Source organism: Balaenoptera musculus, chromosome 8, assembly GCF_009873245.2.
Source record: "Balaenoptera musculus isolate JJ_BM4_2016_0621 chromosome 8, mBalMus1.pri.v3, whole genome shotgun sequence".
Taxonomy (NCBI): Eukaryota; Metazoa; Chordata; class Mammalia; order Artiodactyla; family Balaenopteridae; genus Balaenoptera; species Balaenoptera musculus.
In genome coordinates, this window is record NC_045792.1 from 38,375,876 (window position 1) to 38,403,573 (window position 27,698).

The following is a 27,698-nucleotide window of genomic DNA, read 5'->3' on the forward strand; positions in this document are numbered from 1 at the left end:
GTCCCTTAGGACTGAGCTGAAGTGTCACTTTCTCTGGGAAGACTTCCCTGATTCCTTCTCACCTAGATAAGTGCACCTTGTACTTTAGTATGGTGACACTTATCAAACCATTTTCTATTTGCTTATTGACCTGTGTCCCTGGAGCTCAATGGGGTACAGAAGCTGATGTCTAACTTTCCTGGAAAATTTCCAAAGTGAAAGGTGGCTAGGCTTCCCCTCAAGGCCCAGTGAGAAAAGAGGACTTTGGTGTGTGGGGGGGGTCTGTTCTCCAGGGTTTAGGTGGGATAAGGTGCAGGATTTCTCCTGAACCAAGTGGACACCTCAGAAGGTACCTGGGCTTGATTCATAGAGACTCTTGAGTGCATAGAGACCCTACCCGGGTCTCTGAAAACCTCACGTACAGGAAAAGGAAAACTTTCCACCAGGGCCAGAAAAGTTAAATAACTTGCTCAGGATTTCACAGCTAGGATGTGATAAAACTGGAATTTGACTCTGATTCAATGGGATCGGGTGAGGTGGATGGTGGACCAGGGGTGACTGGGAGAGACTTCACAGGGGGGAGTGAAAGAACAGGTCAGCAAGATATCAAGATTTCCTGGAGGAGTAGGTGGGGAACAGAAAACAACATGGGTAACACCCCTTACAGATATAGCTTCAAAAACTCCCAGGGCAGAAAACTCAGTTACCCAGGAAGTGGGCACAGAGCTATTGATCTCCTTTGATTCTTGGATGACGTCAGGAGAACTGCTTTGAAGTGTTTCCTTGAAAAACTAAGCCACCCCCTCCAACCCGCCGCACCGCCCCCCCCCCCGCCCCCGCAACACACACACACATTGAGTCTTAGTGAAGGGAAGGAAACAAAACCTGGCCAGCCTCCCAGGACATCTGAAGTCTGATCATTGAAGGCGCTTGGAGAAAGCCTACATCGATTGCGTTGTTCACCTTGTGCCAGAACTGCCAGGCCCCAGTGACCCACCTCAACCTGAAACCTGCCAAGCCTGACGCTCAGACTGGACCAGAGTAGCCCCGCGCGGAACAAGGAGTTGCCTGGAAAGGGCGGCCCCAGTCCCTGACGCGCGCCCCCCGAAACCCCAACCGCCCCGGGACGCCTTCCGCCCGCTCCCTTTCCGATGGCGAGGCTTAAGCAGAAAGCAGGCGGATGAGTGTTTTTAGGGAAACAGCCCTGACGCCTGGCTGGAGTTTTATTTCTAGAGCGAGAGCGGGCTGGGGCCGGGGGTGGGGAAGCCCGCGGAGCCGGAGCGCGTCACGGTCGCCCGGAGAGACGCCGCGCCGCCCGATAGGCAGAGGCACTCGCTCGCCCGCAGCCGGGGGGCGCAGCGGAGACACAAAAGTGCAGCCGGCGACCCGGAGCGCGCCGATCGCGGGCGGGAGGCCGGCGGGGAGTGGGCGCCGGCCGGGCGCTGCGAGGCCGGGAGTCTCTGCGCACACAGCCCCGCGCGCTCCTCTCCGCGCGCCCGAGCGCACGTGCGCGGCCTGGCGGGACGTCCCGCCCGCCCCGTCCCGTCCCGGGCGCGGAGGCTCCTGCAAAGATGATCCCTCGGTGCGTGTTGCTCTGCCTCCTCGCAGTGGCGCGAGCCGCGGACGAGCAGAGCCCGGAGGCGGCCCTGGTGGGGCCCAACGCCTCACACTTCTTCTCCTGGAACAACTATACCTTCTCCGACTGGCAGAACTTCGTGGGCAGGAGGCGCTACGGGGCCGAGTCCCAGAACCCCACGGTGAAAGCCCTGCTCATCATGGCTTACTCTTTCATCATCATCTTCTCGCTCTTTGGCAACGTCCTGGTCTGTCATGTCATCTTCAAGAACCGGCGGATGCACTCGGCCACCAGCCTCTTCATCGTCAACCTGGCCGTCGCCGACATAATGATCACTCTCCTCAACACCCCCTTCACTTTGGTGAGACCGCGAGGGCTGGGCTGGCGCTCCGCTCTCTCCTCTCTCTGTCGTCCTCTCTCTTGCTGTCTCGATGTCTTTCTTGTTCCCTTTTCTGTCTCTCTCTGCGTCCTTCTCCCTCTCTCCACCCGATTTCTCTCCTCATTTCCCTGCCGGCCCCCCTCTTCTGCCTGGCTTCCTGTCTTCATCTTTCTTAGTCTCCTCTCTCTTGCCCTCTCATCTCTCATTTCTCATTTCTCACTCTCCTCTGTTGGTCTGGCTCTTAGTGTGTCTGTCTCTGTCATTCTTTGTCTTTCTGCCTGTGTGTCTCTCGGGGGTCTGTCTCTCTTCTCTATCTCTCGGTGTCTTCATCTTTTTTTCCTCTCTGCGACTCTGTCTTTCTCTGTCTTTGTCTCTCTCTCATCATCTTCTAAGCCAGAGCTTCTGCAGTTCATGGCATTGGGGTCAATGATTCGAGTGTCTGCAGCCAGCTGTGAACAAGTGACCATTTCCTGTTTAATGTTACTGAGCATGAACCTGCTTGATGATGGAGCAGTAAATCAAAGCCCCTTGAAATTCCAGCATAGATCGTTAAGTCAACTCCCCCCCGCCTCCCAACTGGAGTACAGCCCATTAAATGCCCCAGCATGGGGTGCTGCTTTGCACCAAACTGAAATATCAAACAGTTGCTAGTTGTTAATGGAACCATGAGTGAATTTTCCTCAACCACTTATTTAAATTGCATTTGCCTTCTGTGGTTTGACAGCGAAGTCTGTGTGTGAAGACTGTGTTGTGGAAGAGATGAGGGTGAGGTGGGCTTGGGCCCCAGAGCTGGGGCAGCCTGGGGGCATTCGCACAAGGGTGGTGGGTGAGCCCCCCTTCTCGCTCCCACAGCCTCCACCGAGCCCTGACTGCTGGGCCTTAGTGGTGTCACTTCTCTCCCTCCGTGACTTGGGACTGTGGTGCTCATGGATGATTGAGACTGGGAGGGCTATGACCAAGTAATCATCATGACAGTTATACACCTTGTATTTCTGCAGCATGAGTTACATTTTTCCAATTGCTGGAATAATCTTGTTGATACTTGAGTTATTACCAAACCATATCTGTTCATATCTCTTTTTCTCTATCTCTTTCTCTTTCTTACACACACACACACACACACACTTGACCAGACATAACAGACAAGCAAAAAGAAGAGAGTGAACTCCCACAAGCCTATCCACTTGTGTGAACGTCCTTCCAACCCTTATGTTTAAAAACTACATTTTCTCTCGTCCTCACTTATGAGAACTTCACTCATATTTTGCAGATAAGGAAACTAAGGCACAGAGAGGTTCAATGCCTTGTCCAAGGTCACTTGGCTAGTAATTGGCAGAGCCAGGATGAGAATTACTTCCCCTGACTCAAGTGCAGCCAGAGGTCTGTCCACTAAGCCACTCAACTGGGACCTAGGGGGCAGGGCACCCTTGGACCACTAATCCAAACCATGGACTTCTCCTGCTCTCCTTCCTGCCTACATTTAACAGATTCCTGGTCACTCAGGATGTTCTGGGGACTAGCCAAGGACAAAGGGACTTCCAGATACCGCCCCCCCGCCCCGCCCTGCTGCCTTAAAGCACAGGACAATGCATCTCTGGCTCCTCCTGGATTCCCCTTGGCTTCTGACTTGACAATCTGCAGTGCTGGGGTTGGACTCGGCCACCCAGGATGGGAACTGGGAGGCCCCAGGGCATGGCCCTATGCTGTTGCCCAGAGCAGGATGCATGGCTAGATCTGCGGCAGACACAGGGCAGGTGGGGAGGGAGGCCAGGCTGCAGCTGAGAGCTGACAGCCCCTACCCGGAGGATCTCCTGCAGGAGAGGGGATGTCAGGGTCCTGAGAACCCAGTCCCCGCTCCCGGTTGATCCAAAGCAGCTTGGCCTTCAACCGGATCCATGCAACTACCCCAATCCAAATTCCTGTCAGAGCTTCCAAGGCTCTTGCAACCAGGGGCGGGTCTTCTAAGCCCTCAGCCAGGCTCCTTGAAGGGGTAAGATGTCCTGCCCTTGGGCTGGTTGCTGTCAATAGCCTTCCTCCCTGGTCTCCCTTTCTGTCCACTTTATACTCTACATCGGCATGAAGTCCAGCTCTGGTCATTGAGAGAAAAGCGAACAGTTATTCACAACTCCCACAGCAGAGCCGTACACAGAATGTGGTGGAGCCTGGAGAAGGCGATCGTTTACTTTGACCTGCCAGAGTCCCACGAGAGGGTCAAAGGAGACTTTTCAGGGCACGTGGCATTTCGAAGGGGCCAGGATAAGTAGGCATTTCCCAGGCCTAGATGAACGTTCATTGCAGACAGAGGGACCCGGGAGAACAAAGGCAAGGGTGTCCAAGTTCACGGTGTGTTGAGGGAATGCTGAGCGGTTCACTGTAGCTGGAGCGGCGGAGGCAAGAAGGCCAGCGGAGGAGCCAGCAGGGCAGGGGGAAGCAGAGGTGGCCAGAAGGAAAGGCCGGGGCAGGGCTGCAAGCGGGCCTGGGTGCTCGTCAGGCATCTGGCTGTCTCTTGAAAGGCATGATGATTCTAAGCAGGCATCTGATTTCTGATTAAGAAAATGCTGTCAGCAGCGTGAAGGCTGAATTACAGGGGGACAGACTAGAGGACAAGGAAAGCTGTCTGGAGGCCATTATGGACCAGGTGAGAGATGATGGGGGATTCCACTGGGGCCACGGCCTTGCGACTGAAGAAGAGGGGATGGATTTGAAAACCCTTCGAGGTAGCACTGGTTGGCTTTGGTGACTCATTGATTGTGGGAGGTGAGAAGTAGGAGTGGCTAAGGATTTCCTGCTCTGTAATGTTATTGGGCTGCTCCTCCCTGCCTATTTCCAAAGAGAGTAGTGTCCATGGTCTGCTGTCCCAGGTTCATGATCAGACCAGACTTGTCCCTCATGACTCTCATCCACACACTCCAGCCAAACAGTTCCAACCCTTGTTCCCCAAACAGGTCCTGGGATTTCTGACCTAGTGCCAAGCCCTTTGTCCTTATCTTCCCATGGGCAAATCCTACCTATTCTTTAACGTTCATCTCAAATGTCTAGTATGTTATAATAATGGCAGTTAATAGCGTTAAGTACTTGCTATGTACTAGGCACTGTCGTACCTGCTTTACCTGTGTTATCTGCTTTACCTGTGTTATCTGCTTTACATGTGTTTGAGTTTCATAACAATCATGTGAACAAGGGTTAGCCCCATTTTACAGATGAGGAAAGTGAGGCTCATTGGGCCTAAGCGCCTTGCCCAAGGTGGCAGCTATCACTGGCAAATACTCTGCTATAAATCACTATGCAATATTCTTCCTCTCGAGCTGACCTGCTCTATTTCTTTTGGTGTCTTCTCTCGTTCTCTCTGCCTCAGCGCACTCCCACCCCACCTGGTGGCCCTTTGTCTGAGCCTTCTGTAGGGCACTGACTACTTTCTGTCTTGCATCTGAGATACCTGAGTCCTCCTCTGCCCACATTGGAAGCTCCTTGATCAGAATCAAGGCCTGATCTCTCTCGGGTGTGGGGCATTACTCACAGGAGCTCAGGAGCTGAGTGAGTGAGCAAATAGCCATGGAGGATGTAGGGTGAAGCCTAGGCCTGCTCCCTGGACCCCACATGCCCTGGGAGCTTGTCTTCTCTCCCTGCCCAGACCCTGGTCCCTGCTCCCACCTCTGCAGGCCCCTGGGACTCCTTCCCAGATGACGTGTCGCAGGCCTGCTTAGCTAGGGTTCCAGAGCACAGCCCACGTGCTGTGTTGTGACTCTTCAGATGTGTCTCCTCCATGAGTCTGAACTCATATGAGCCAAAAATGAATTTTACTATTACCATAAAAATGGCTACTATTTATTTCTAATCATATCTTTCTAGCAATCTGCCAGACGTGTTCCACACTTTGTAGCCTTTTAAAAATTATTTTATTTTTTAATTTTTTATTTACTTACTTATTTTTTATTAAGTAGTGTTTTTTTTTTTTTTTGGCTGCGTTGGGTCTTCGTTGCTGTGTGCGGGCTTTCTCTAGTTGCGGCGAGCTGGGGCTACTCTTTGTTGCCGTGCGCAGGCTTCTCATTGCGGTGGCTTCTCTTTGTTGCACAGCACCGGCTCTAGAGCGCAGGCTCAGTAGTTGTGGCGCACGGGCTTAGTTGCTCTGCAGCATGTGAGATCTTCCCGGACCAGGGCTCGAACCCGTGTCCCCTGCATTGGCAGGCGGATTCTAACCACTGCGCCACCAGGGAAGTCCCTGTAGCCATTTTTTTTTTAAGTTGATCCCTACAATAAGATACAAGGTAGAGATTTTTAAGCCTTTTTTTTTTTGTAAATGAGTAAACTGAGGTTCAGAGAGGTTACCTACCTTGCCCAAGGTCACACAGCTAGAAAAGATTAGAGGTGGGAAATCTAACTCCAGAGCCCATGTCCTTCCCACGCTGTCCCGGCACTGAACAGGGCCCAGCCATAACAGCAGGGTCAGGGTTTGTTGAACTGAATGAGAGAGAATGAGTCATGCTGGAGAATAGCATGTGTGACCCACAGTCCTGCAGTGCAGAGGAAGAAGGAGGAGGGGGAGAAGGCTCCTGTGGGATGCTCCTCAGAGACCACAGGGAGCGGGTGTCAGTGTCAAGGCCTGTCTGTCTCCTGATGTTTGTGGGCTCGTCTCCAGGTCCGCTTTGTGAACAGCACGTGGGTGTTCGGGAAAGGCATGTGCCACGTCAGCCGCTTCGCCCAGTACTGTTCCCTGCACGTCTCAGCCCTGACGCTGACAGCCATCGCCGTGGACCGCCACCAGGTGAGGGCACCCACCCCCACGATGTCCTGTCCTTCCCTCCCCGGCTTTGCTTTCCAGGGGGCTGAAGGCAGTGTTTTAGCCCATTTTTCAATGAGCATATTTGTCTTCTTATTGACCACTATGAGCATTAAATTAGGCATATAGCCCCTAAAATAGGGGATAAAATAGGCATATAGCCCCCTTTGTGCTAGGGACTGCAAAACATTATTCCACGTGTGTTGCTCCAGTGAAGACTCACTGCTAGCATTTTGTGTGTCAGAGCTGAATGAGTTTGTTTTGGGGGGTTGAAAAGCAGATCTGGAAAATCACAGATGAAAAGAGAGTGGCAAATGCAGGTCCGAGGCAAGGCTCCTGGCTGGGAGATGAGATGGATATTTCTGGACCCAGGTTGTGGAAGAGGTAAACAAGCTGGAGGGGGGCGGGCAGGTGGCAGGCGCAGGTGTCGGGTGGGGTAGGGAGGCCCAGCTTGCTGTCCTGCTCCGTCAGATTCATATGGGTCGATATGGTGAAGGGAGCTGGAGAGGACCTGAGGGTGCCCATCCTGGAGGAGGGCGGCTTCACACAGGCGCCTCGCTCATGCTGACTCAGTGAACCATTGTTGTACACTGGGTCTCTGCTGAGTCAAGGTGTGCAGGCTCAGGAAAGGGCATGCATAGCTTGCCCAAGATCACATACCTGGTGATTGATGAAGGTAGGAATAGGACTGAGGTTTGTCCGGCTCCAGGCTCATGCTCGGATCTCTAGAAGATCACTAGTCTGCTCTGAGAAGATGCCAAGGGCACGTACAAGGCTGGTATCGTAAGGGCCACCAGGACAAAGAGAGAATTTATTCTAAGTAGCTCCAAGAGGTACAACAATGACCAAGGGATAGGGAGCTTCTAAGATACAGACTCAAAGATGCAGCTCAATATGAGGAAGAGTTTTCTAATAGAAGTGTCTGAAGGTGGACAAAGCTACCTGGGGAGGTGAGTTTCATGTCACCAGCCATATTTAAGCAAGGCTTGGACGAGCACTTGATAGGGCTGTTTTAGAGGACATTCATGCATCTAATGGGGAATTGGACTTGGCAAACTTTGAGGTCTCTTTAACCCTGAAATGCCGTCATTTTGGCATTTATGTTACAGATGTTTTAGTGCAAAGTGTGAAAAGGTTGCATACGAATATTTCCTGCCTTTTCTTAACCTTCTCCCCTAATTCAACAAGAGGGACTCTGGATCACCTTTACTTGGACTATACCCACTGCATTTAACACAGCTAACTGAGGGCTGACCCTTGGGCCAAAGGCAGGTCTGAGGAGCAGGGGGGCAAGTCTTACCCACATTGGCCACATTGCTGTGACATATACCCACACATGGGATCCCGTCCCAGAGTCTACAGGTTCTTCATGTGTCCAGGGCCTCTGACTGAGGCTTCTACTCCCTTTATCAACCTGAACCACGATGGCGTGTGAGGGGCAAGGATGGCAAAGTCCAGAATGGAGATGTGCTGGGCAGCTTCTAAAGCCTAGCCCATTCCTCCCATAAAACATTAAAAAATTGGGAGAAGACTTGGGAGGACACAGCAGAATGTCCGGTGTGTCCTGAGACAACGGCAGCTCTTTATGACCTCTCTTTCTGACCCGACTCACCTATCCCCAAATGGCTTTTTCAAGAAATAATGATTCTAATCTTGCAACCTAAGTGTTCATCAACAGATGAATAGATAAAGAAGATGTGGTATCTATGTATAACGGAATACTACTCAGCCATAAAAAAGAATGAAATTTTGCCATGGATGGATTTGGAAGGCATTATACTAAATGAAATAAATCAGCCGGAGAAAGACAAATACTGTGTGCTACCACTTATATGTGGAATCTAAAAAAATACAACAAACTAGTGAATATAACAAAAAAGAAGGAGACCCACAGATATGGAGAACAAACTAGTGGTTACCAGTGGGGAGGGAATGGGGAAGGGGCCATATAGGGGTAGGAGATTAAGAGGTACAAACTATAGGTATAAAATAAGCTACAAGGATATGTTGTCCAACATGGGGAATATAGCCAATATTTTATAATAACTATAAATGGAGTATAACCTTTAAAAATTGTGAATCACTATATTGTACACCTGCAATTTATACATTATACATCAACTATACTTCAATTTAAAAAAAAAAGGAATAATGATTCTAATCTTAAAATGAGGATGCTGTTAAATTCCCAAGTCTTTATTTAAACCTTTTAGGAGAATTGATTGGCATACAGTAGCAATCAATTCCAAGATGCTTTTCAGCCCAAAGCCTCTAACAATGGTTTAATTTGGGGCTTGGGAAAGCTGGGCCCCTCTGCAATTTTAGAAATGGCTTTCAGAGACGATGTGGTGAACCCCCAAATAAAGGTCAGTGCAGCTTCCCATGATAAGTGGTGAGAGTCTCCTCCCGACCTGTGTCGCCCTCAGACCCCTCGGAGCCCTTTGTAACTTAAAGGATATGGAATCATGGGCAGACGAGATGAGATCCCGAGGTGCCACGGCTGCTCCTGTGCCAGCCTCGCTGTGGGTGTCGTGGGAACAGACCTCCCCCTTCACCGCTCCCCCATCCTCTCACTGCACCCGGCTTCTGCCACGCATGACCTGCAAGAGGCATTTTTTAAAATTAATTAATTAATTTATTTTTGGCTGCATTGGGTCTTTGTTGCTGTGCGCGGGCTTTCTCTAGTTGCGGCGAGCGGGGGCTTCTCTTCGTTGCGGTGCGCGGGCTTCTCATTGCGGTGGCTTCTCTTGTTGCGGAGCACGGGCTCTAGGTGTGCAGGCTTCAGTAGTTGTGGCTCTCGGGCTCAGTAGTTGTGGCTTGTGGGCTCTAGAGCGCAGGCTCAGTAGTTGTGGCCCACGGGTTTCGTTGCTCCGTGGCATGTGGGCTCTTCCCGGACCAGAGCTCGAACCCGTGTCCCCTGCATTGGCAGGCGGATTCTTAACCACTGCGCCACCAGGGAAGTCCTGCAAGGGGCATTTGAACTGCCTGGAGTCTCTGAGTCCAGATGACACCCTCTCTGTACCCCCATGGGCTGGACGGTGGGGTGATGCAGCTCAGGGGCTCGATCATGAGTTAAGGGGTGCTTGACTCTATGTAGGACCTACCTGCCTCATTGTGACAAGTGAGCTGCATCGTCTGGATTTCTTAGTTACTTCAAACTGTCTTCAGCCAGTGATGCCCAGTTTGCTTGTCTTCCAGGTCATCATGCATCCGTTAAAACCCCGGATCTCAATCACAAAAGGTGTCATCTACATCGCAGTCATCTGGACCATGGCGACGTTCTTTTCACTTCCACACGCTATCTGCCAGAAATTATTTACCTTCAAGTACAGGTGAGATGAACTAGTGGGGAGCAGCCTAGGGATCCGGAGAACCTTGACAGAGGGAAATCTGAGCCCTCTCTGAATCTCAGAGTTACCAGTACCTGCTGCACTGAGCCGTTCTCTCTGTCTCCTTCCCATCCTGTTGCTTCCAGGCCCGTGCGTATCCTCTGCACTTTTTCTGCTTTTTCTCGTCTTTTCTTCGCAGCACTTTTAGCTTCCTCTTTAATCTCTGTCCCTTTGTCTGTAAGGTCAAGGCAATAGCAATCGGCTTCTGCCACTGGGGACAGGTACTAACCCAGACTGAGATTCAGAATCACCCAGACCCTGTTTAAAACGGTGGTGTTTAAATTCCCTCTCACAACCTACGAACAAACATGTATATCTCTAAGTGTCTCAGGCAGGATGCTCTACCCCCCTCCCCACCACCTCCCATTTATCATATGCTTTGTCCTGTGCTCTCACAGAATGGAAAGCACTCAGTGTCTTGAAATTTAAACGCTCGTGTGTGCTGCTAGTTAGTTAAAGGTGATTTCCCCTGTTAGACTGTGAGGTTGGGGGGAGCTGGCCCCATTTCTGATTTTGCCATCTTGGCGTCCCTAGCATCTATATTACCGTCTTCACATCACGAGCTCTCTGTACATAGTTTCTGAATGAATGAATGAGCTTAGAGTGATCTTCATCAGTTCATTGTTGTTTCAGCTGAAGTTCCATAGAAACAGATCCTGAGATAAAGAAAGGTACATGTGCCTGGGATTTTTAAGAATGTGCTCCCGGGGTAATGGGTAAGGCAGTGGAGAAGCTGGACAGCAAATGAGGAGAGACCAAGGGAAGGTGTGGTTTGCTGAGGGAGCTCTGGAGCACACTGGTAACACAGAGTTTGCCCGCTTTGAGCCAAGGGAGCTGGGCTTTCATATTCCAGGCCTTCCTGGGGAAAATGGAGATACCTGGCCACTTCTGGCTCGTAATGGATCTGTGGGAAGTATCTTCAGTGGCCTTAGGGTAGTCCTAGGCCCCTAGAAGATCACGGCTGACAGCTGTGTCTGGTCGGGTGGACCGGAGCTGGGGGCCTGGTGCTCCAGACCAGTAAAGGGGATCTAGGGGGTGCACTGCTGGCAGGTCTTACCATGTGCTGCCTCACCTGAGACATACATTTACATACACTCCTGTGACATAAGCGGGGTCCAGAGAACAAGCTCTGAAGGCCAATTTCAACTAAGTTATAAAGTCTCTGTCCCCGAATTCTAGGCTATTGAATGAATCACATACCCACCCCTTCCCAGCATTCAGACTCCCCAGCTGCCTTCATATATGGAAGGCTATTTCTTTTTTCTGCTAACAAAAGCGAAGAGAGTTTTCTCTCTTTCACTAGTGATGGCCACCTGCACGTATAACAAGATCAACAAGCTACATGGTATGATGGAAAAAAAAAAGTAGCAATTTTGAGTTGCTGCTCAGAGATTTTACAGTACGAAAACCCTGCTCGCACCCAGAGTCTGGACATTTAGATAAAGACACGAGCTTAGGATTCCAGCCACAAGTTCTTGCCTTGCTTTTCCTGGGGCATCTTTTAAAATGACCACTTGTGAAAAATTAGTGATCTCTGCCCCAACCACCTTATAAGTAACAGGTGCTTGCTACCCTGCTCTCTCTCTCTCTCCTGCTCACCTGTGACCTGGGAGGGAGGACTGCCCTTCTCCTGGCTCATAGTGCCCCCATTCTGGGATGTAAGTAATAGTCTTGTGACTTCCTTTGTGTGAGTGTATTGAAACTGCGCCTTCAGTCAAAACGGCCCCTGGGTTTTGAGCTCCTGAGCTCCTGAGGGAGCTCCCTGCCACCTCATTCAGCAGATCATAATCTGCATATTCTTAACCCACCAGCTCTGGGTTCTCCAACATACACAGATGTCCCTAAAAAATTTGAAGAGGACTGGCTACATTCCATAGAAAATAAGTACTTTTTGTCTGAGTGGCTGAAGGTGTATGAGTTCAGGCATTGCCACTCACATTCTCAAGACCCATTTCTTTGCCCCATTCCTTGGATCCCCTCTGGAATGGGAGTAGGTAGTACAATGCGAAATTCCAAGATTTCCTGAATCCATCATGCTCCCAGGATGAGTTAATTCTAAGACTAGGAACACCAGTGTTGCATTCATTCATTGAACAAATATTTATTGGGTGTGTATTCTGGGCTAGGAATAATACAAAGTAAAGAGGACACAGAGTGATCTAGGTGTATTTCTCTTTTTTAAAAATTGAAGTACAGTTGATTTACAATGTTGTGTTAGTTTCAGGTGTACAGCGAAGTGATTCAGTTATATATATATATGAGTGTGTGTGTGTGTGTGTATATATATATATATATATATATATATAAATTCTTTTTCAGATTCCTGTTATCTATTTTATATATTGTAGTGTGTATATGTTATCCCAAACTCCCAGTTTATCCCTCCCCCCGACCTTTCCCCTTTGGTAACCATAAGTATGTTTTCTATGTCTGCGGGTCTATTTCTATTTTGTATATAAGTTCGTTTGCATCATTTTTTTTTAGATTCTACGTGTAAGCAATATCATATGATATTTGTCTTTCTCTGCCTGGCTTTCTTCACTTAGTATGATAATCTCTAGGTCCATCTGTGCTGCAAATGGCATTATTTCATTTTTTTATGGCTAAGTAATATTCCATTGTATATATGTACCACATCTTTTTTATCCATTCATTTGTTGATGGACACTTAGGTGTATTTCTTTTTTTTTTTAAATTAATTAATTAATTTTTTTTGGCTGTGTTGGGTCTTCGTTTCTGTGCGAGGGCTTTCTCCAGTTGCGGCGAGCGGGGGCCACTCTTCATCGCGGTGCGCGGGCCTCTCACTATCGCGGCCTCTCCCGTGGCGGAGCACAGGCTCCAGACGCACAGGCTCAGTAGTTGTGGCTCATGGGCTTAGTTGCTCCACGGCATGTGGGATCTTCCCAGACCAGGGCTCGAACCCGTGTCCCCTGCATTGGCAGGCAGATTCTCAACCACTGCGCCACCAGGGAAGCCCTAGGTGTATTTCTTACCTATATCGAACGCCCAGCCTAGTGGGAGAGCTGAAAATGTAATCAGATAATTAGGCTGCTCATCACATGTGCTGTAACAGACGGATGTACCAGGAGCCCAGTGGAGGGAGAGGCCAGTGGTTCCTGGGATGGGGCTTTTCCATGCTAATTTCACACCCTCCTTCTCTATCTATCCCTCTCCCTCTCTGTCTCTCTCTCCCCTGCCCCCAGTGAGGACACTGCCCGCTCCCTGTGCCTGCCAGACTTCCCTGAGCCAGCCGACCTCTTCTGGAAGTACCTGGACTTGGCCACGTTCATCCTGCTTTACATTCTCCCCCTCCTCATCATCTCCGTGGCCTACGCCCGCGTGGCCAAGAAGCTGTGGCTGCGCAACACCATCGGGGATGTGACCACGGAGCAATACCTGGCCCTGCGGCGCAAGAAGAAGAAAACCATCAAGATGCTGATGCTGGTGGTGGTCCTCTTCGCCCTCTGCTGGTTCCCCCTCAACTGCTACGTCCTCCTCCTGTCCAGCAAGGTCATCCACACCAGCAATGCCCTCTACTTTGCCTTCCACTGGATCGCCATGAGCAGCACCTGTTACAACCCCTTCATCTACTGCTGGCTCAACGAGAACTTCAGGGTCGAGCTGAAGGCGTTACTGCGCATGTGCCAAAGGTCGCCCAAGCCTCAGGAGGAGCGGCCGCCCTCCCCGGTCCCCTCCTTCAGGGTGGCTTGGACAGAGAAAAGCAGCGGCCTCAGGGCTCCACTAGCCAACAGCCTCCTGCCCTCCTCCCAGCTCCAGTCTGGGAAGACAGACCTGTCGTCCGTGGAGCCTATGGTGGCAGAGTGACCTAGAGGAGAAGGGCAGGAAGGGGCAGGGGGGGCGGGGCTCTGTCTCTAGATGAGGCTGGGAAAGGGCCTGAGGACAAAGCCTGGAAAACAGCCTGTCCTCACACCCCTTCACATGCTGGAAGCACTTCCTGAAGAAGCCCAAGGACGTTTGAGTGCCTAGGCTCCTTGACCCGTCAGATGGGAAAACGAAAAGACAACTCCCAGCTTGACACGTGTTTGTGAATTCCTGTCTGAGACATGCTGGTTCCCTGAGCAGCCAGGGGACCCAGGACAGCTTCGGCCCCCGTGGGGACTGAGTCAGTCAACTGCCTACACCTGTCGGCAGCTGCCTTACGGCCCTCCCACCACTGAGCACCCATGAAGGACCCTTGAGTCAGACGTGCAGAGTGGCTGACCCGGATGCCCAGCTCTGCTTGAGAAAGGTCCATCGGCCGGTGAAAGGTCAGCGAGCCAGAGCCGGCGTGGAGGTGTGTATGCCTCGCTCTCTGAAGTCACTGGAGCAGGCTGAGTCCCGGTTCTGTGGCGGCCCACCACGTGACAAGAAAAGACCGACTGGGTTCCTTAAAAGAAAGAGGAATTACTGAGTTTCCTTAAAACAAAGAAAAACTGTTATTGAAACTTTGGAACATTCAGAAAAGCACAAAGAAGAAAATAAAAATCACCTCCTCCTCCCACCAACTTCTGATAAGTTCTGTCAAAATACTGTGGCTTTCTTTGCAGCTTCTTTCCGTGTGTGTGTGTGTGTGTGTGTGTGTGTGTGTGCCTATGATTTTCATTTCATGCTGAATTACACTTTTCCATTTAGAAGTAAGCAAGAAACTGGGCATAGCCGAGAACTCCTGAACCCCTCTCCCGGGAATAGTGTCCATCAGAAGAGTTCGAAGATGAGGTGGGAGAGGAGCCCAAGGGGAACACTGTCCCAGAGCGGACAGACTGCCTTCGTCCTGCAGCCGGTGGTGGCAAGGGCCTGGCTGAAGGACCTCTCCTCGGATGGCGGCCATTGTGATGAACCGGGAATAAAACTCATCCAGGAGGCATAAGTTCTCCTTTCCTGCAAGCACACAGAACAAGAGGTGGTGAAATACTGCCCTGCTTTTGCAGGAGATGAGGGAGCAGGCTTTCCAACATGCTGGAAATAGCCATGCTTAGACACCTCATCCTCCCAAGCTGTCTAGTCAAGCCATTTCTCCTCCGTGTCATCTGAATAATAAGGCTTCTTCACACCAATTCCCACAAGACGACTCACTGTCAACATCACTCTGGCGGCTCACGTGTCACTTATCGAACCCTACGGCATCGCGATGGTCCTTAGTGACTCAACTTGCCAGAGAAATCTCATTCCAGAGACAATGAGTGTTTTCATCACTTTCCATCTGGCCCTGAGTGACTCACTGTGTCATCCAGAAGAGAGACGCATCGGGCAGAAGACAGCTTCATTCACCAGCCCTAAACAATTGCCGCTCTCACAGTGGTTTGAGGTTTCTTTCTAGCACCAGAGAGATCCTGAAAGCAAAGCATGGCCATGGAACTAAGAGGGAAACTGAGGCTCAGGGAGAAGGGATTTGTCCAAGGTTCACTTAGATCTCTTGGCTGTTAATTGAACCTGAACTTGGTCATATCATCTGCTTCTCTGTAAGGAACCATGGGGGTTCATTATCCTATTCTCTCTATTTACGAGGATGTTTGAAGATTTTCAAGACGTAAAGTTTAAAAAATAATCTTCTGAACAGTGGATAGAAAAGTGACTTTCATGGGACAGAGAGAGCCTTTTCAGCCCATAGGGATCCCCAGGTGGATTTTTTTCAGACCAAGTGGCTCCCAGGTCTGTGTGTATTGTCTCTTAATGCTGCCATGGAAATTCTTTGAACCAGAAAGAGAACAGGCGACAGGATTACAGAAAATTTGTCCTGCTCTGAAATCACGGAGAAGGCTTCACTTTGTTCCTTCCTCTCTGAGGGCATCTAGAAATTCTGCCAAGTCACAGAGAAGGCTCTTCTCTGGTGGAAGACCCTCCCCGCTGATGGCTCATTAAGTCTGGGTCTCCTGTCAGCTCCCTGTCTCCCCCCACCCCACGTTCCCTGTGTGCCTCAGAGCAGAAGTGATTTGTGTTTGTGAATGTGACGTGTGTAAAACTTGAACCTTTCCACTGTGCTGTCATGAGGACTTTACTGTAAACTGCTCCAGTCTCAATAAAATACATAGTGGGTGTGTGGCCTGTGCTTCTTGGACTTGTGATTAGGCCACAGTTGATGACCTTTAAAATGGGGATCCACAAAGATTAGACGAAGAGAGCGTGGAGAGCCTCAGCTCTCACCTCTACATTTTACAGCTGAGCAAGCACAAACACTGAGCGGGTAAATAGCCAGTTGAAAACCTCCGGTTAGTGCCTTCTTCCACTGAGCTGGCTACCGAGTCCCCTCTTTTGTGAAATCTGTGAAATGAATCTGTGCTGAGTGATTTAAGCCGGGACTCCATCTGTTCCTTGGTGATTCAGGAGGAGGCGAAGCTGCCGCTCCCACGCGCAGGGTGCAGTGGGTACCACGTTCCTGTTCACAGGGTTTCTGCCCCCCCTGGACCTGGGCTCCCCTTGTCCGACCAGCTAAGCTGGGTAGGAGCCTCTATAAGCGGCTCTTTGCAGGAAACCGCCCTCAACAGGAAGCCCCTTTTCTTGTCACTTTAGCAAAGCTATATTGTAACTAACTCTTAAGCCAGGCATCCGCATGCTCTACTCATCTCTGGCCCAAGCACACCTTTCACATCTTTGGATCACACAGTACCTTGCCTAACGTGTTGGTTCTTTTTGTAGATCAAAGAAGTAGAAATGAAGAACAAGTAATTAACAGATGACCAGATCTCTTTTTTTTTTTTTTAATTTACGATATTAGTTTATTTTGTCTATTTGATGTACAGTGGCTGTCATTACTGTGTCTACGACTGACTAGAATATGGAGTGTTTCACGTGTACCTGCACGTGATGCACTTCACATGCATTATCTCATTTCATTGTCTTGACAACCGTATGTGATAGGTGATGTCTTCCCTAGCTTCCCCTTCAGTAACCTCGTGAACAAGAGAACATCTAGAGGAAGATCACAAGGAGTCGACAAGCCTGCACACAGTGGGGAATGTCCACGACTCTGACCCCTAATCTCAATGATTAACTGAGGTTACTTCCCTTTTTCCCTTTAAATCTTTCATGGCCAAGCAGAATCTTTGGAGGTGGTTTCTGGGGACACTGAGTCTACCATCTCCCCAGATTGCCAGCATTCTGATTAAAAGCAACTTTCCTTTCTACCAACAGTTGGCTCTCTCCCTCTCTCTCTCTCTCATATTGATTTTTGAGTGGTGGGCAGACAGACCTGCTTCGGTAACACCTCCACTGCATACATAATTACCCTGATTGCCATCCAGAGCCCAGGAAATCAATGTTAAATAATTACACAGTAGGGAATTTACTGTGCCTAGGGGAACATTTGAAAGAAAATGAAAGGCGATGGAGAAAAGAGGCGAACTAGGATTTGCTGACACCTCCTATGTGAGACACTGCGCTAAATGTCTCTGAGCCCGTGAGCTCATTCTCCCTCAGTATTTCTCCAAGGTGGGCGTTATTATTTCTACACTGCAGATGAAGAAACTGAGGCTCAGGTAGAGATCCCAAAGCCTAATCTTGAGATTACGTTCTGAGAAGCCTTGTAGGAAAGAAACTTAATTTGTTTTTAATCTGATGTTCTATGAATTTCCTTGATTATGGGGCACTTTTTGGGGTAAAACCTGTTAACTGTCTCCAAACCAGTGCTTGAGTTACATGCTTAGGGAAATGCTTGACTCCATGGGTTCCAGGGCCCCTTGCAGCTCCATGGTCAGTGAATCCATGCTTCTAGAACAAGTAGAATCTCATGCTGCCTTGTGGGCTCACCTCTGGCTAGAAGCGTCTTCCCAACAAGCTGTTAGCGATGCCTGAGTGGCCAGTGCCCTGCTTGACCAACTATGTCAGGTTGCCAAGGTTAACAGCTGTCTCACAGCTGCCCAGGGCCTCAGGGTCCCCAGACAGCACAGGCAGAACTTGGCTAAACCCTCACTGCTCCAAGCTGGTTGGGATGTGCCTCCAGGGCCCCTAGGGTGATGGAAGCTATGCCAGAGTGCCTGGGGCCAGGAAAGACTGGGGGTCTTGCAGCATCCACTGGGGAAACATGCTTGTCCTAGAGTGTTGCCCAAAGACGGTAGAAGATGCTCCCAGTGCTGTGGGATCAGGTCGTCAGCATCTTGCTTTGGCATCTCTGTGTACCCTCCCCACACCCTCACCCCGACGCCTCGCCCCTGCCATTCTCTCTCTTTTCGAGGCGTAGTTAGGCAAAGAACAAATACAATGCATGCAATGCTGGAGGCATTTGGGGAAAAGAATAGCCAGTGATAGTTAATGTGAGAAAGCCCTGGGGTTCATGTTTTAGAGCCTCTCTTGCTGAGAATAAGCTATTTGCTGCTTCGTGGTGACAAAGTGCTTGATGTTAACAGTTCCTCCTTGCTTCCTATTTTTAACCTAGCAGGGACCCTGTCTTCAGACTGGTCATGAATTTAAGTTGCTCAGCGTCAATATGAGGAAGGCAAAGGAATCATGAACACAGGGTTCAGGATGTTGATTACCTCAGGTGGAGAAGGGGTAGGGGTTGGCACGTAGGGTGATGGGAACTGTTACCGCGTCCAAGCTCGCTCTGCTCGCCCCACGACAGACCAATGAATCGGGAGACAAGGTGCTGAGGCAAGGAATACGACTTTATTTGGAAAGCTGGCAGACCGAGAAGATGGCGGGACTAAAGTCTCAAAATAACCATCTTATCGGGATTTGGATGCCAGCTTCTTTTATAGCACAGAGGGGGGGAGGAGATGAGGAAGTAAAGTAAAAAAGGCCATACTTTTTGCAAATATCCCCTGGAATGGCCAGCCTCGGGGGAGAGGATGTGTTAATTTCTTCTTTCTTGCAGCCATCCACAGGTGGAACAGGGTCGGATGTTTCCCTGAACAAAGGCACTTTGGTTTGACATTCAAGCAGAGGGGCAGCGTTCCCTGAGGCAGGCCATTATGTATAGACAGTATCCTTTTAGTGAACAAAAGCAACGGGAAGCGAAGGTTAAAGCAAAAGAAACAGATCCAACATGTCGTCTGATTTGGCTTTTCCCTGTTACAGAACCACTTGGCTGTAAATAACTGTCAAGGTTCTAGCTTTCGTTTTGGGCAGTGGGTTCTTACAACTTGATTAAAAATCATGAATCACATAACTAACCAAATAGCTAAAAGCAGATGGACCAACATTAAGAGTGTGCCATAAGCCAAGGATTATATAATTCATCCAGTTCTGTGCTTCTGCAGTCTATACACAAACAAGCAGTAAGCCAACAGAAATGGAACCTAGAGGTCCAAGCCTTTACTTTTCTTCCCTGAATCCTTCCAATCTAGTTACATCTATATTTGTATTATTAGAATATGCAAATAGAGTTCACAGCTGAGACAAGTAGGATATGACAATCATATTTCCTTTTTAAAAACAATCTTTTTTTTTTGGATTTAAAACTTGCCACTATTTCTTTGCTTTTGTTTTCTATATCACAATCACTAATTCTGTCCCAATATTTCAAAATAGTTAAAACCCCTTTGTGAGGTGACCACACACATCCTGGTCTGCCAGTACCCCTCTCCCACACCTCCTGGGCCATCTGAGCTGCTTCTCCTTGGCTAGCTGATCTCTATATTTACATATCTCTATGTCAGCAGAGGACCTGCTTTCCCAGGACTCCCCTTTTCCTCTCCCTAGTGGTTAGATCTTCCAATTTCCTAGATCCATTTCTTCCTCTTTCTTCGTTTACTCCTTACTTTGGAAGAGCACATCTTCCAGGCATTGCCCAAGAAAAGAAAAATTTCTTTTGAGACCTTTGTATGTCCCGAGATGTTTTTAATTCACGTGTAATTAGAACGGCATCTGACTGAATATAGGGTAATAGATTGAAAATCACTTTCTCTCGGAATTTTGAAGGCATTTTTATTAGTTTTCTGTTGCTGCCATGACAAATTATGACCGCCTTAGTGGGTTAAACAGCACAAACGTGTTATCTTACACTTCCGTAGGAAGGTCAGAAGTCTGACACAGGTCTCATGGGGCCAAAATTAAGACGTCAGGAAGGCTGCATTCCTTTCTGTAGGCTCTGGGTCTGATCCGTTTCCTTACCTTTTCCAGCTTCCAGAAGCCACCCATATTCCTCGGCTCATGGCCCCTTTCCTCCAGCTTCAAAGGCAGCAACATGGCATCTCTCTGACCTTCTTTAGCTTCGTTTCTCCATCTCTTCTTCTGTGCCTCCCCTCCACTTTCAGGACCCTTGTGATTACACTGGTCCACCTGAGTAATACAGGATACTGTCCCATCTTAAAGTCAGCTGATTAGCAGCCCCAATTCCATCTGCAACCTTCATTCTCCTTTGCCTGAATATGTTCACAGGTTCTGGGATTAGGAGACGGCCGTCCTTGGGAGGCCATTATTCTGCCGACCAGCATTGCTCGCCTACCTTCGTGCACTTCTGCTGAGAAATTGGATGCTTTTCTGATTCCCAATTCTATGCATGCAACCCAAGGTTACCTACCTTAGGTAGAGGCCAAACAGGTGAGTCAAAAGACTGTAATAAGAATCACTACTTTTGGGCCTTCCCTGGTGGCACACTGGTTAAGAATCCGCCAGCCAGTGCAGGGGACACGGGTTCGAGCCCTGGTCCGGGAAGATCCCACATGCTGCGGAGCAACTAAGCCCATGAGCCACAACTACTGAGCCCACATGCCCCAACTACTGAAGCCCACACACCTAGAGCCCGTGCTCCACAACAAGAGAAGCCACTGCAATGAGAAGCCCGAGCACTGCAATGAAGAGTAGCCCCTGTTTGCCACAACTAGAGAAAGCCCGCGTGCAGCAATGAAGACCCAAAGCAGGCAAAAATTTAAAAAATGTGTAAAAAAGAATACGTCTCTTTAAAAAAACAAAAGAATCACTACTTCTGCACCTGTCAAGTATTTAATATTGGCACCAACCTGTGTGATTCCCCCAGGGAGGTGATACTGCTTTGAGCTTATATTTTCACTGGGAGGAGGAGCTTCAGGTGCTTCCACTGACACCGCTGTAACTGTCCTCGTGTGTTGATTCTGCCAGTTGCTAAGTACTCTGACTGTTTCTTAGGAACTCAGGATTTAGCCACAGAATAAACTCATGGACCCGGTATGAGTGGGACATAAGCCACGATTCCATTTATCACTGACCTCCACAAGTCCCCACCCTCATCTATGAACCACAATGTCTTTTTTCATCTCTAAGAATTGGTATGACCCAAAAGCCAGTGTCCAGTTATCTCCAAATGTGTACACTGGCCATTGCATAAGCCCCTTTGGAGAAGGGCCATGTAACTGATTAATGAGCTGACCCTGCTGATTGTTATAGTAACCATACTTTCTGTGCCACTAAGAGTGGGTGCTACTACGTGGCTTCTGCCACCCCAGAATCCAATCCCATGAACCTCACTGGAATCAGGAAGCCCATTTCAAAATTAACATCCTCATATTCATTTCTGATGCATGGAAGAAATCCACTCTAGCACTTTTACATATGCCTGCATTTCCCTGGCTGTTGTGTTTCTCTATGTCAAGGATAGGTCTGGGCCCTCTCAGAGGACATATTTAGGGGTGAATGCATGGGTCACACCTGCCAAATCCACTTCAATATTACCATCTCTCACAGTCTTTGCTTTACCCTTTCTAACTTATGCTTTATAGTATCTCAAATTCTTTTGGCATAGAACACTATGGAGCCCAGAGACAATAGAAACCTAGCAAACAATTAAAACCATTCTCCAGACTCCAAATAGCTAAAATTATCTTGAAAAATAAGAACAGTTTTGGAGCTCTCACACTTCCTGATTTTAAAACTTATTATAAAGTTACAGAAATCAAAAAAACTGTGATACAGGCATAAAGATAGTCATATAGATCAGTGGAATAGAATAAACCCTCACATATATGGTCAAGCGATTTTTGACCAGGGTGCCAAGACGGAAGAAGGAAAGGAGTCTTTTCAACAAATGGTGTTAAGAAAACTGGATATCTATATGCAAAAGAAAGAATTGGACCCTTTCCTCATACAATATGCAAAAATCAATGCAAAATGGATCAATTACCTAAAGAGCTAAAGCTATAAAACTCTTAGAAGAAAACATGGGGAAAAAATATCTTCACAACTTTGGATTTGGCACCAAAAGCACAGATGACAAAAGTTAAAATAGATAAATTAGACTATATCAAAATTAAAAATTTCTGTGTATCAAAGGAAACAACAGAGTAAAAAGGCAACCTTTAGAATGGAAAAATACTTGCAAATCATATATTTGATAAGGCATTAATATCCAGAATATACAAAGAACTTCTACAACTCAACCACAACAATAACAACAAAATCCAATTTAAAAATGGGCAGAGGACTTGAATAGACATTACTCCAAAGAAGATATACAAATGGCCAAAAAGCATATGAAAAGATTTTCAACATCATTTATCATGAGGGAAATGCAAATCAAAATCACAATGAGATACCACTGCACACCCATTAGGATGGCTACTATCAAACTAAACAAAACGAAAAACAGTGTTGGTGAGAATGTGGGGATATTGTAACCGTTGGACATGGTTGGTGGGAATGTAAAATGGAACAGTCTTGTGGAAAACAGTATGGCAATTCCTCAAAAAATTAAAAATAGAATGCCATATGATCCAGCAATTCCACTTCTTGTTTTATACCCAAAGGAATTGAAAGCAGGGTTTCAAAGAGATATTTGTACATCCATGTTCATAGCAGCATTTTTCACAAGAGCCAAAAGGTAGAAGCAACCCAAGTGTCCATCAATTGATGAATAGTAAACAAAATGTGGTATATACACACAAAGAAATATTATTCAGCCTTAAAAAGGAAGGAAATTCTGCCACATGCTACAACATGGATGAAACTTGAGGACATTATGCTCTGTGAAATAAGCCAGTAACAAAATGACAAATCATGTATGATTTCACTTCTATGAGCTATACAGAGTAGTCAAATTCATAGAGACAGAAAGGGCAAAGGAGGTAACCAGAGGCTGGGAAGAGGAGAGAATGTGGAGTTGTTTAACAGGTACAGAGTTTCAGTTTTGCAAGATGGAAAAAAGTTCTGGAGGTTGGTTGTACACAATATAAATGTATTTAACATGACTTAACTGTATACTTGAAAATAGTTAAGGCGGTAAATACTATGTTATATGTATTTTAACCACAATTAAAAAAAAAAAAAGAATGTAAGTTGCACATGAAAAACAAAAAGCCACTCTCAGTAGCCCAAGCTTAATCCACTGACTCTAGAATCTCTGGTGTGTGTTCCCATGTTGATAAACTCAGCCTAATCTACATTTTTATTCCTCCCTCCCTCTTCTAGCACTCTGATAATCACTGTCACATATGTTACCTATGTATTTGTAGAATTCAATTATTTAAATCATGCAATTTGTTTGGCATGAAATATTTCCTCTGGGTTTGATGATGTCAGTGGCCCCTTATGGCCCCCTAGGATCTACAGGCAAATAGGAGGTAGTAGGGCTGGGTCTTGAAGAGGCTTGACATTTCATTTCAAGGAATCCTCTGATGAAGTTAGTACCAGTCTGTAAGCAGGGGGGACCAGCCTCATTAGATGGAGAGGAGGAACTGCTTCTTCATGCAAGAGAGGCTCAGTGAAGTTTGGGGTTATTGGAGTCATCTTAATCCCCCACAAACATTCCTATTCCAATTTCGGGTGCTGCCTTTCCCCCGTAAATGCCTTAACTTTCATGTTAGAGAACAAATGAGGCTGTGAATTCAACCTATATTGAATTCAACTTATGTTCAACCTATGTCTGATTAACCACTGAATTAGCTACACGAGCTCTGCAGTTTTGAGATATAGGAAATTCTTTTAGGGCAAGCATGGACTAGCCCTCATTCTCTGATGTAAAATCTTCAGCCCGTCATTTTCTTTTTAAAACTATTATAGCTGAGTTAGAAGCAGCCATCCCATCTCACAACTTGTCTATTTCTTATGTCCACTAAAATGGTCAATCACCGTGGCCACCAAAGCTTTGCCTTCCATAGGCAATTCATTCCAAGTGACTATGGTGGATCACTTAAGTCAGTGGTCCCCAATCCCCGGGCCATGGACCACCGGTCTGTGGCCTGTTAGGAACCGGGCCACACAGCAGGAGGGGAGCGGCAGGTGAACGAGGGAAGCTTCATCTGTATTTACAGCTGCTCCCCATTGCTCACATTCTGCCTCCTGTCAGCATTATGGTGAGCTGTATAATTATTTCATTATATATTACAATGTAATAATAATAGAAATAAAGTGCACAATAAATGTAATGCCCTTGAATCATCCCGAAACCATCCCTCCCCGCCCCTACCCGCCCTGGTCCGTGGAAAAATTGTCTTCCACGAAACTGGTCCCTGGTGCCAAAAAAGTTGGGGATTGCTGATTTAAGTGACTGCTCATCCAAAGCATGCTCTGGAACACCTGAGCCTCTTCCTGTGATGCTAAACCAATCCTCATTGCCTTCAAACCTATGAAACGAGATAATGAATTCTGGATTCCCATCCCCTTGAAAGTCTGCAGCCTGCCACCATTTCTGGAACAAAATTTTTTTTTTTGATTCAAGCATTTAAAAAAATTTATTGAAGTATAGTTGATTTACAGTGTTAGGTTAATTTCTGCTATACAGCAAAGTGACTAAGTCATACATATATATATATATATTTTTTTCTTTTTCATATTCTTTTCCATTATGGTTTATCACAGGATATTGACTATAGTTCCCTGTGATATACAGTAGGACCTTGTTTACAAATTTTTTATTAATCAATGTTCTTTGTTACAGAAAACATAACCCACTCTAGCTAGTTTAAATCACTGGAAGAGCTCGTTGACCTTCACATAGTTCACTTCTGCCTTTCAGGTATCTGTGTATCTGCTTTCCAGAACCTGGGTCACATGAAGATTGCTAATTGCAAATGTTATGGCATATGTAATTCTTAAAAAAGCATTCCAGGCTCTGTAGTATAAGAAAGCAGTTGGAATGGATGTCAAAATGAACCAGTCTGATGTAGCTCATGTAGCAAAGATCCATAGGAAGTAATCTCTCTTGGTCTTTGAAAGTCTAAAAATTACTTTATTATCACTCTGAAATGATCGTTTATCTGTATAAAGAATTGACATATTTTCCCTCAACACTTTGAGGATATTATTCGACTGTTTCTGACGTATATTGTTAGTGATAAGGAATCTTCTGTTAGAATGTCTTTTCTTTGTGGGTAGCTTTAAAGATTTTTATCTTTGATGTTTTTTGAACTTTTGCTACTAAGTATCTGGATGTATATTTGTTTTTATTTATTCTGTTTAGAACTGTCTAATCTTTCACCATCATAAGGATTTATGTCTTTTTTTCAATTCTGAAAAATTACCTGGCAATATCATATTAAATATTATCTATCCCCATTTTCTCTTTTTCTCACCCTGTAACTCTTGCTTGCCATTCATTAGAACTTCTTATTAGATCCTCTTTTTTTTTTTTTAAGGCTTTTTTTTTTTTTTTTAAGATTTATTTATTTATTTATTTTTGGCTGTGTTGGGTCTTCGTTTCTGTGCGAGGGCTTTCTCTAGTTGTGGCAAGTGGGGGCCACTCTTCATCGCGGTGCGCGGGCCTCTCACTGTCGCGGCCTCTCTTGTTGCGGAGCACAGGCTCCAGACGCGCAGGCTCAGTAATTGTGGCTCACAGGCCTAGTTGCTCCGTGGCATGTGGGATCTTCCCAGACCAGGGCTTGAACCCATGTTCCCTGCATTGGCAGGCAGACTCTCAACCACTGCACCACCAGGAAAGCACTCTAGATCCTCTTTGATTCTTAGTTTCCCTTTCATACTTTTCATCTCCTTATCTCTGTTTTCCATCCTATATGCTTTTCAGAGATCTTTTAATTCACCATTTCTCTTTAGCTGAATCTAGTCAAGTATTTATTGTATTTTTAAAAATTTAAACGACTCTTATTCCTAGTGTGACTACATACTCCTTTTTGAGATATATCTGCACTTTTCTCTTAATGTCTTCTCTTAGTATTATGGACACTATTCTTCCCTTTATCTTTTTGAACAGGTTAGTGATCCTTATGGCGAAGTCCGTCAGAGATTGAGCTAATATCTGTATTTCCTTGGCTGCAAATCTTCCTGTTTGTTGTACCTGCTAACTCTCTTTTATGAGGGTGGATTTCCTTATGAAATCTACAATAATTTGTAGATTTCAATTATTTAAATCATGCAATTTGTTTGGCATGAAATATTTCCTCTGGGTTTGATGATGTCAGTGGCCCCTTATGGCCCCCTGGGATCTATAGGCAAATAGGAGGTAGTAGGGCTGGGTCTTGAAGAGGCTTGACATGTGTTGTGTGATTTTTGCCTAGGAGCCCATATTTAGCAGAAGTTGTTTTCTGGAGAAGTACTGTGGAAATGCCAGGCGTATGCATTATCCTGAGGAATGGGTTAGCATTTGCCTCTGTTGGGGGCCCCTGAATTTCAGATGAATTGCTTCGTTGTGGTTTAATCAAACTTCATTTTTTGACTCCATCATAATTTTAAAATGCATTCATTGATATGATAATCCCCTATCTTTAGATGAAAGTTTGGAAAGTCTCTATGCCTTTTAAAAATAAGCTTTTATCTTTTAAAATAGTTTTAGATTTACAGAAAAATTGTGAAAAGAGTACAGAGAATCCTCTTCTACTCCACACCTGGTTTCCCCTATTAGAAACATCCTATATTAGTATGGTAGATGTATCACAAGTAATGAACTAATATTGATACATTGTTATTAACTAAAGTTCATACTTTATTCAAATTTCCTTAATTTTTACCTAATGTGCCTTGTCTGTTACAGGATCCCACTCAGGATAGCACATTATAGTCATCATGTCTTCTTAGTCTCCTCTAGACTGTGACAGTTTCATAGACTTTCCTTGTTTTTTGATTATGATTTCCTTGTTTTTGACTTTGAGGAGTACTGGTCAGGTCTTTTGAAGAATGTTCCTCAACTGAGATTTGTGTGATGTTTTTCTCATGATTAGACTGGGGTTTGGGGAAGGAGGTAAGGTGCTATTTTCATCATATCATATCAGAGGTACATATTAAGAACATGAATTGTATCACTATTGGCATTAAACTTGATCACCAGGCTGAGGTACTGTTTCTCATGTCCCCCCCCCAACCACCACCCCTTTTTATACTTTACTCTTTGGAAGGAAGTCACCATGTACAGACCACACTTAAGGAGAGGAGTTATGCTCTACCTCCTTGAAGATGAAGTAGCTGCATAAATTATTTGGAATTCTGCTTTGCACGAGATCTGTCTCTCCTTTCCCATTTATTTATTTATTCACTCATTTGTTAACATCATGGACTCATGGATATTTATTGCATACTTCAGGTTGCAATCTATTACTACCTTATTTATGTTGCTTCCCAAATTGTTCCAGTTTTGGCCATTGGAAACTCTTTCAGTTGGCTTCTGTATCCACTTGATATACCCCCATCAATGTGGGTCTTTTTTAAAGTACTTCCTTACTTTCTGTTACTATAAGATATGCTAGGATCATCTTGTTTATTTCCTGCCCCAGGCTTAGAATCAGCTAATTCTCCAAGTATTCTGGTTCA

The 27,698-nt window shown here is 46.7% G+C and overlaps 1 protein-coding gene across 1 annotated transcript; it reads left to right on the plus strand.

The window, feature by feature from the left end:
• Positions 1–1,532: 1,532 nt before the first annotated feature.
• On the plus strand, positions 1,533–13,989 carry GPR83 (G protein-coupled receptor 83). The gene is made up of 4 exons (XM_036861825.1): positions 1,533–1,916; positions 6,571–6,696; positions 9,910–10,043; positions 13,304–13,989. The coding sequence occupies exons 1-4, from the start codon at positions 1,551–1,553 to the stop codon at positions 13,923–13,925; spliced, it is 1,248 nt and encodes a 415-aa protein (XP_036717720.1). The 5' UTR covers positions 1,533–1,550; the 3' UTR covers positions 13,926–13,989.
• The last annotated feature ends 13,709 nt before the right edge of the window (positions 13,990–27,698 follow it).

What these genes read in the sequence shown, in the direction of transcription:
- GPR83 (XM_036861825.1), top strand. Translation starts at nt 1,551, where the DNA reads ATGATCCCTCGGTGCGTGTTGCTCTGCCTCCTCGCAGTGGCGCGAGCC. An exon ending in TCGCCGTGGACCGCCACCAG is followed by an intron (nt 6,697 to 9,909) that starts GTGAGGGCACCC and finishes CTTGTCTTCCAG; the next exon opens with GTCATCATGCATCCGTTAAA. An exon ending in TTATTTACCTTCAAGTACAG is followed by an intron (nt 10,044 to 13,303) that starts GTGAGATGAACT and finishes CCCTGCCCCCAG; the next exon opens with TGAGGACACTGCCCGCTCCC.